Below are 10,244 nucleotides of genomic sequence, written 5' to 3' on the forward strand. Positions count from 1 at the left end.
ATATTGCTTAATCTTAATTTTTATTCTAAGATTTATACTATATCTTTGACTTACAATTTATTTAAAAGACATCATATGATATATTCTAGTATTAAAAACTTTAAAAAGTTAAAAAAATGAATAGCACAGGACTCTGATCTAGACAATTCTGGTGAGAGTAACAAATGAAAATGTATAGGATATATTATGGAGATGCAGACAAAAATCAGGATATAGACAAGACGGAGTGGTGATTCGGCACCCCTACTCTACAAAAATATTAAACCACAGATACAAAAGTTACATTTTTTTTTGTTATAAAGACAGGTCTTACTTTATCTTAATCTTAACCATCCAGCAGAAAAGTATAAACTCAAGATATAAATAGTAAAGCCATATTAATATGCTGAGTTGTAAAAGGTTTAAGTCAGTAACTTCTGACATTGCCAGTCCTACAGATAACCCACTACTATTATGGTCTACTGGACTATATTGTATTATTTTGCTGAATTCATGCATCTACAATATTTGAATGGCAATGGAATACCCATCTTTGACAAAACCAAGCAAAAAAGGGAGTTATAAGTAAAGGACCATTTTGGAGCGAAATATGTGTGTGTGTGTGTGTGTGTGTGTGTGTGTGTGTATCTGTATATACAAAGTAGTTAGGAGACATGTACAGCTACTTTCTCTTAGTTCAATGAGAAGATTTGTACTAATAGTGTTTAGACGAGATATCATGTCTGCATATTGTACAATAACTACTACGAAGACAACAATATGCAACACATTAATTATTATAACTGTCCTACTAAACAGTTTTGAAACTAGAATTTATCAATACTATTGATAAATAACATTTATTGACAAATTCTATTTATCAATAAAATTAATTTTTAAAAGAACAATTAATATCGTATAGTCTCCCTAGTATAAGAACTCAAAAGACAAAATAAAAATAGAAAGGTATAACACAATTAAAAGGAAAGTGAGAACTTGAGGATTCGACAACAAAGAGAGGGCAAGGACAAAAGCTAGGAAACATGACAGGGGCAAAGCCATACAGTTATATGTACAAGATGGGCAAAGCAATGATCCGAGAATCTTCATCAGGTTTTTGAAACTAGCAGTTAATTGGTAGGATTCTCACCCTGACTAACTATATATGCTGATATCTGTGAACTAAGCAACTACACTGAAGATAGCAATGTATAATACTAGGGTCATGCTTGGAATGCCTGTTATTCTGGTCTTCTAAATATGTACTGCTTGTCATGACATACCAATTACTGCCATACTGTCTCTCAGGTAAATGTTTGTTTAAAAAAAAGGGGGAAGTAATAAATGAAAACGAGACAAGAGAAAAAAATGTCACAGGACTGTCCTGCTACAATGCTGCATATGGTTAGATTTCTAAATTTCTGTGTAAAAATATGTAATTGGTTATTCCTATTTTTAAAATACATTTTATTTTTTAATTTTAATATTTTTTCTTTATATCCTGTAGGGACTCAAAGTTTAACATACCAACACTTGATGGAAAATACCTGTTCCATGTTATATCTATGATGTTTGATATTCAGACAGATAGTGAGGTTAAGCTCAACTGCCTATGTTATAAGGTAATAATATCACTAAGCTTCTCTTCTAGAGGGTTAACAACTCAAGTTTACAGATCCAAAACTAGAGAAAAAGGACAGCAAAGACAGCCGACATTTTGGCCCTAGCTTTTCAAGGTCAGTGAAGACTCAGGACATAGGAGAATCTGTACTGTAGCATCATGTAACTCATTGGGCCCCAAATTTTCTGATCAAGGAGATTATGGGGCCACAGAGGAAAGTGATCAATGATGCAGAGTGTGCCTAAGGAGAGTCACATGGAGAGAAAACATTCTCTCAGGCTTTCACAGAGAGGAAACTGGTCAAGCAATAGCCATGACTCATCCACATGGCTGACACTCACAAACGATCTGCAAACTGAGGTACAGGGTCTCAGGATAAGTCCTGAGGGGACATGACTGACCTTATCAGATACAAAAGTTACATTTCTTGTTATATAGGTCTTGCTTTATCTTGATCTTAACCATCCAGCAGAAAGGTATAAAAATGAAGTATAAAGGGTGAAGCCATGTTGATATGCTGGGCTGTAAAGGGCTCAGGTCAACAACTTCTGACACTGCCAGTCCAACAGATGACCCACTACTATTATGGACTACTGGAGTATATTGGAATATCTTGTTGAATTCATGCATCTACAATATTTAAATCACAATGGAATACCCTTCTCTGACAAAACTAAACAAAAAAATGGATACAAATGAATGACAATTTTGTATTTGTATATTGAAAATAGTATAGATATCCAGTTACTTTCTCTTTATTCAGTGAACAGAAAGATTTGTTCTAATAGTGTTTGTGGACAAGTTATCATGTCTCCATCTTCTATAATGAATAACCACTAAGACAACAATATGCAATATATTAATTATTGAAACTACTAGTAATCGGTTTTGAAACTGTTTCATTGCTATTTGTTTCTCAATAAAATTATTTTAAAAATAAAAAACAATTTAAAAAATTAAACATTTTTGGCTAAACATTTGTAAGTCAGACACTTGTTTACCAAATCCTTCAGAAGTTGTTTCTGCCAAAATCTGACATTAGCTGCCTTAAGGAAGGAGACTAACACATCACAAGGTGACTATGGCAGAGAATATTTAAGGATTTCAATCCAACTTGGATAAAATCCTGAGTGGCTGAGTTAAACTGAGGTCAATCCCTGTCCTTTCCAGCTATCACAGAGTTCAACTGTTCCCCTGCAGCCTCTGTCAGCTGCACAGATTTAAAATGCTAGCATCTACAGGACCTGGTCAGGCCATGTATGTGTTTCCACATTACTTGAACTATAAGTCTTCCATGATACATATAACTGATGGTTGCATTAGAAAACCTACAGATCAAATATCTCAATCATCTAATTACCCAAAGAGAAAAAACTTTCATGGATTGTTCTTTGACACCTATAGGAGAAAACTTTGATATACCCATCAAGGCCCTGATAGACTTGTTTGAATGTAGCAGCCAGAGGTGAGAACAAAAGTAGTTCTGATAAAGAAATGCTAGAAGCCTTAAGCTTCCATTTAACAGCATCAAAAGCTGCATGAGTGTGAGGTTGGAAAACCCATTTATTAGTCATGTGTATACCTCCTATTAGTTGAGGACACCTTTGAAACCTAGTTAGGATGCAGAACAGAAGAAAGAAGGATTTACTATTAGTTCTACCAGCAAAAAGAATTTAATCTCACAGCGAACAGATTTTCTTGAAATGATTAATTCTGTCTTTGAATTATAACTGGTCAAGATTTAAGTAGTAACATTTGCTCATCAATTTAAATTAGAAAGATTCCTTAAATGGAAGTTACTTGCTACATTTCCATTCTTATTCATAGACTTTCCAAAGGTTTTGACTTTCCAAGAAGAACCTTTTTTACTCAGTTTGTATATTTACATGAATTTACCCAATAAAGATACCCATAATTGTTCTATTTGGGGAGATGAGAGAAAACTGTTTGTGTTTAATTAAAAACCAAATCAAATATACTCCTTAAAACTAACCTTCTCAGGCACTTAGTTATTACTTAATAAAAAATCTTGGGGCTGGGGATATAGCTCAGTAGTGTAAGCACCTGTCTGGCAAGCACAAGGTCTGGAGTTTGATCCCTGGTACGAAAATAAAAGAAATAAAATTTATTTCCCAGCCAGGCTATTGGGCAGGACCTCCCAGTGTGATGGAAATGCAGTCATGACCAGGAAGCATTTCTGGCAGCAAAGGACCATCAGACTCAGGGACCTTGGGAGGCTCTGTGTCTTCACTGCTTCTTAAAGGAGCCTTAGTTAGGAAATAATAATTAATACTATTTCTTCCAAAAAACAAGAATCACCTTCATATTTTTAAAAATGCACCCAAGAGTTCACCAAACCTTACTTCTGGCAGCGGGCTGGCTGGCTTGGTCAAGATCCCTCCGACATAAACAACGTTGGGCAGAGTAGGTCTTGGAAACTCCAGAGCCACATCGGTGCACAGCATCCATAGGCTGGAGCCGTGGACCAGGTCGTACATGGACTTCTCCGGCACCAGGTTGTGCTTCTGCATTATCCTTTCATATTTGGGAAGAACCAGAAAGCTAACTCCTATTCTGGAAATGAGGTAAACGCCGGTATTTTTCATCCTTTGCAGCAAGTTCATGCGGTCTGTGAGAAGTGAGTTAAACTCTGGGACATAGGCTAAAGGGGCAGGAGCACCCACCTCTGCAGGATACCAAAGGCCAGTTGAAAATACAGCATATTTAACCCCTAAGAGATGAGCTATCACAAATCCACACATGTCATTAGGGTCCACCAGCAGCAGGTCAAACTTCTCTTTTTTCAGATTCTGGACTAGGGCTTGGTTGCCAACAATCATGTCACAGTTCTTAGTGTAATGATCCAGTATGTCAAACAGTTCAATTGCTGTCAATCTTCCAGAGAAAATATTCCGCATTTTGGACTGCATGAAAACATCCGAGGTGGTGCTGTTGAAGATCCCTGGGTAGCGCTGGAGGCTGTAGTGATGAGATGGGGCAATGTCTCTGCCTTCTGAGAAGAGGAACACCGTGTGGTGGCCTCTCTCATGCAACGCTGTGGCCAGTGTCTTGAAAATGTACATATGGCTTTCGAACATAATTGGCGGCACGATGATGATTTTGGCAGCCCTGGCTATCCCAACAGCACTCCACAGGAGCATGAAATACAGCGTGTAAGACTTCATAGCTGTAATGACAACCAGAAAGCAACTTAAAACATAATGCAACAATGACCATTCAAAATAACCCCACGCCTTTACTATGAAAAATACCCAATGATCCAATACTTTGAGAAATTATCCTAACATCTTCTAATTAAACCTTTATTTTTGAAAGTTAAACTACAGAATAAGAAGTAAAATCAATATATAATGAAATCCATTAAAAATGAATTGGTATGGGAGCACATAATTGCACTGATTTTAAGATGTGTAATAAAATTTCCATAATATTGAATGATACATCATATTTATTCTTCCAATAGTATCTGTGAAAAAGTATAAAGCATTTCATCTCTTAAATGAACATCAACATTAGTTCCAAGAAGACATAAGCTTTTGGATTTTCAGTTATATCAGTGTACATACCTCTTAAATCATTTTATTTCCTCAATTACATTCCCATACATCATCAAAGCATATTAAAAGGAATATGCTTTAGTAGATAATTCATTTATGTAGTAGTTTAGTAATTCCATAGAAAATACTATTTCCCTCATAAGAAACTTGACCATTAGTGTGTATTTCCCCTTTACTAAATAAATACCACAAGTATTCTGGCAGGCTATATTTATGCAATTTATACTAATTTGTTGATGACTCTCAGGACATTATTTAAGATAAATGTTTAATAGATAAGTTTAAGAAGAAATGCCTATTGAAGAAAGGATTGATGAATGAGTGTGTCCCAGACTACATAACCTATGTTGGACCTTTACCTCTGGTGCCAATGCCAAGTCAGATGGCGCCTATAAACTGAATAGCTAATATCTCTACTATCTTTCATGTTTCATACTACATATAAAGTAGCCCTCCATGGTACACTCAAAAAGAAGCACGCTAAGTATAGGGGCCAGAGTGTAACACCCCCAACCTCCTCAGCATAATTAATACTTGAGCTCCAAATTAAACCACAAATAGCAAACAGAGAAAAGACTTATACAGTTGCATGAATAAACATGAGGCATTTTCACTGCAATGCCAACTAGATTTATACATACATCACCTACAAGACATATTTTACTCATACAATGTATTAATATTTGTTCTAATTCCCACCTCGAAATGGTGGAAACTACATATTCTCAACATTCAAATGCTATAAATAGCTAAAACCAAAAAACTAACAACAGACAAATGATGGATTCTTCCAATATCAAGATTAAAATACATTATATTTCCAGATGTTTTTAACCCTCTTCTGCTTGCAGAAGTAAAATGCACACTATAATCATATAAAGTTAAATATTATTTGACTTGTTATAAGAGCTTTAAGATTCAAAAAATTTGGAGAAGGTATTCTTTCTAAAAGAATGAGAATTAAAGAGCTGATCTTGGACTATAAACTATCCAGGCATTCCAAATACTAACTCACCAATGTATCTCTCTGATGTAGCCTTCTTACAGTCCTGAAGAATTAAAAATCAGAGATTTTACATGAATATGTTATGAATTCCAGGGATGAGATTTATGCAAAATAAGCATTTCAGCAGCAACTCTCTTTCACTGCCTTCTTCCAAGAATATATAACGAATGTTGGACCACGGGTAGGAAACTACTGTCCTTCTAGGTTACATATCGAGCCATGTGGGGCTCTCTAGCCACAGTTAAAACACTTAATGAAAAATAGTTAGAAAAAAATATAAGTTAGTAGTATGGAAAGAAATCCTTTCATTGTTTCTTATTTTCCTTTTTAATCTCTTTCAGTAACTGCCACAAAGTAAAAAACAATCACAAAAATGTTTCTGTTTATAGTAAACAAGTGTTGATGTCTAGAATAGCACTGTCCACTAAAACTTTCTGTGATAAAGAAAACATTACACTTCCTTGCTGTCTAAATGGTATCCGCTATACAAGTGTGAATACTGAGAAGTGAAATATGGCTAATATGATTGAAGAATTGAAAGGTAAATTTTATTAAATTTAGTTATATGTGGCTAGTGACTACCATATTAAAATAAAGTTCAAAAAGTACATAGATTCTGGGCAGAGATTCCAAAAATCATTCAGAAATACCAATATTCTTGTGGCATAAAGCCTTCTAAAAATGTCACTTATCATTAGCTAAATTAGGTACAAACATTATAGCAGTCAGACAGGGCTAAGCCCTGGAAGGAGTTGATGCAGAAAATGAAAATATACTATAACTGTGGCTGAAGGCATGTCCACTGAAGGTCAGTCCTCAAGATAAAGACAGAATCGCCAGGTCTGCATGTCTCCAAAAAGGGATAAGTAATGACTGTAATTGTTACTACATGATCCAACACATTCTAGATAGACATCAGTCACCTAGACCTTCAGGACCTCCTGACTCATTTCTTCCAAAAAAAAGTTCTTGTTTCCTTTCCATGTCCATTTGCTATGTAACCTGCTTCCTTCTGGATCAACATTACCTCAGAAGCTATACTTGTAATTTTATTCGTTGATCACAGTTGTCCCACATTGTACCCATCTCGTGATTTTTGTACCTACCTTATGATTTGCTCAATAAAACTCCCTTTTGGGAGGTGGGCATTGGCAACCCACTTGGGCCCTTGCTATCTCTTAGGAGCTGTCTCTCCCTAAATAAAATTTCCTAATCTTAACTTCTGTTGTTCCTCAGAATTCATTCCTCAATTTTAGAGAATACAACTTTAGCATACTGGACATCCAGAAGGCTGGGAGTTACAATATTTCCCGTCTAGCATTTGGAGGTCCTATATCAAAAGGTCTTCATCATATTGATCACCAACAAAACAGAATCTTTCACTGGCTCTTACTCTTTTATTCAAATACAATTTTGATTTTGAAAGATTATAAACATCAGAAGCATCATTATTATAAACATCATAAAGATGATCTTGGTAAATTAAAAAATGACATAGTAGATTCTTGCTAGTTTACAATGTATGTCTATTAGAAAAATGTTAGAAAAATGCTCTTAGGATATACCTTATTACACCATACCTTACTTTTAATTGTATATTTCCTGCAGTGCTGGGATTGAAACCAGGGGTTCATACATGCTAGGCAAGTGTTCTATCAAGCTACAGCTATACACAAAGCCCTTCTTAGTTTTATTACAGTCTTGTAAATTGCCTGAGCTTAGTTGCACTTAAGATCTCCTCCTTCAGCCTCAGGACTGAGTAGGGGGCATGACAGGCATGGACCACTGTGTGTGGCTTACAACTGTGGCTTAATGTTGCCTTTAAACCTAAGTTGGAGATTATTTACAAAACAGGATTGTAGAGATACAGATTTGAGACAAAAGCCTGATGTCCCAAGAGGGCAGGGAACCCTGGACTGAGCCTGAGGAGGGTTGCTGTCTGTTTGCAAATTCCCGGAAAATCAAGAATAACATTTTTATATATAAGGTTAAAAAACAGGTTTTCCTGTAATTATAATAGGACAAGATTTGAGAGAGTTTCGATAGCTGTATCAACCAAACAATCAACAAAAGCATGACTACACCTATTAATGGTTTTCTAGTGCTTGGGACAGCATAAAAGTTTCCTTTTGAGATCTATTATTTAACATCATTCTCAGTGTTTAAGCACGTAACAGAAAATAAATGAGGCATATAAACATTAAAGAGAAGGAAACCAACGTAAGATGTACTGAGATTAACAGGATTTTCTTCAAAGAAAACAGACTAGTCCAGAAGAAACAGGACAGCAGCATTAACATGGGAAAACAAAAGAAAGCAAGAAAGTAGGGACCATGAAGCGAACGCTTAGTCTCAGAGATGAGAGACTCAAAGAAAATGATAGATTAAAACCTAATAAGAAAGAAAAGAAAGATCCCAGTGCTCTAAAGGAAAGAGAAGTCCCCCAACATCCTTCCTGCTTATTCTTTCAGTATAATACACAGTTAGGCCCACCTTATCATATTGTTTGATACCAACTTTATCAACTTTTCCATCAAAGTCAAACTGGACTTGGTATAACTGATGATGGACTGTCTGTATGCCAAGTGTATCCCGTGTATAACTGATTGTGTAATGGTGGAAATTGAGAAATTAGGACAGAAGTATTGAGTGGTTCTAAGGATTGTCCAGGATCCATGGTTTGAATGAATACCTTGTACACATAATGGGACCTACGCAGACAACTGCTTAGTGCACACAGTAACTTAGTACAAGTGTTACATTGTGGCCATGATTGACCAGGACCTTAAACAGAGAATCCGGAAGATCCCTGGAGTTGCTATCATGTACATTTCTAATCACAGACACAACATTGATTGGATGCCAAATGATTATGGAGCCCCTCGGTTCTGATTCTTACACGACAAAGTTTCTCTGCCTTCTTTCGACCAACATTTTGTTTTCCATTCATACAGGATGCTATATCATGAATTATTCACCCATTTACTGTATTATCAGCTGAATATTATCAAGACCAGCCTGGGGGCTACAAAAGAGAGCACAAGGCTGGCCTGAGCTGCATAGAAAGACCCTGTCTCAAAAAAAAAATGTTAAATTCTGAATCTAAAACTGCTCTAAAATATAAAGTTCACTTATTTTTTAAAATGCATTATGTAAGCATTCCATAGCATTTATCTTGGTTTAATAATTATATAAACATAAAATGATAATCACATCAGAAAATAATCTTGGAATCAGGTGTGACGACACACCCTATAATTCCAGCACTTGGGATGTTGAGATAGGAGGACTGCTGTGAGTTCAAGACCAGCCTGGGGGCTACAAAAGAGAGAACAAGGCTGGCCTGAACTGCATAGCAAGACCCTGTCTCAAAAAAAAATGATCTTGTATTGTTTGTCACATAATTATATTGTTATTATGTTAGCCCATAATATTATTTATATATAAAGTAATCTGAACAAATTTTAATGAAAAGAAAATTATGTCAAATATATTAAAATACCATACATGAACTGGGCTGTTTAGAAAAATAAAATGGATGATTTAGCCTAAAGCAGGTTATAGACCGTACCTAGCTGAATGGCAGAGGTTCTCTGCAGAATTAAGTTGCCCTGACATTTATTATTGCACTGGTAGCAATAAGACAAGTGTTTAAATATATCAATCAGAATCATCACCATGGATGTGCTCAGAGCAGGTGGCCTGAAGAATGGCTTCTCTGTTTACAACACACTCAACAGGAATTTAGGGTCACTTTGACAAGGGGCACAACACTTGTGACTTCCCTGTGAGCAAAGGTCCCACACATGTACTCCACACATTTCCACATGGCTTCTGGACAGTACCAATGGGACAAGGCTCTGCAGCATTTAGTGAGGGAGGTGGGCATTGTCCACTGATCCATGGTGATCCATGGAAGGCCTAGTAGTAAAGACTGAATTTCTATTTTCAATAAATTAAAAATAATAATAAATAAAAATAATTCTTTGAACAAGTATTTATTTTTGTCAAATATACGTTGAATCACTTAAATTTATATTAGCAATTTATTAATTTGAAA

General features: G+C 35.7%; 1 protein-coding gene, 1 non-coding gene and 1 pseudogene across 3 annotated transcripts in view; 2 read left to right on the plus strand and 1 right to left on the minus strand.

The window, feature by feature from the left end:
- Ugt8 (UDP glycosyltransferase 8) overlaps positions 1 to 10,244 on the minus strand; it is a 75,578-nt gene that overhangs the window by 50,241 nt on the left and 15,093 nt on the right. The window contains exons 1-2 of one of the 2 annotated variants that reach the window (XM_004641793.2): positions 6,194 to 6,270; positions 3,964 to 4,787 (exon numbers count right to left, since the gene is read on the minus strand). In XM_004641793.2, the coding sequence (XP_004641850.1) occupies positions 3,964 to 4,785 (822 nt within the window). In that variant the 5' untranslated portion in view covers positions 4,786 to 4,787; positions 6,194 to 6,270. Of the gene's footprint in view, positions 1 to 3,963; positions 4,788 to 6,193; positions 6,271 to 10,244 lie in introns of those variants that run through there. The other variant, XM_023701886.1, reaches the window with a different exon arrangement.
- Positions 8,518 to 9,076, plus strand: LOC111812794 (annotated as a pseudogene).
- LOC111812797 lies at positions 9,864 to 9,992 on the plus strand. Its single transcript, XR_002818194.1, has one exon. It is a non-coding gene; the product is annotated as a small nucleolar RNA SNORA11 (small nucleolar RNA).

This window comes from Octodon degus, unplaced genomic scaffold, assembly GCF_000260255.1.
Source record: "Octodon degus isolate 3935 unplaced genomic scaffold, OctDeg1.0 scaffold00142, whole genome shotgun sequence".
Classification (NCBI taxonomy): Eukaryota; Metazoa; Chordata; class Mammalia; order Rodentia; family Octodontidae; genus Octodon; species Octodon degus.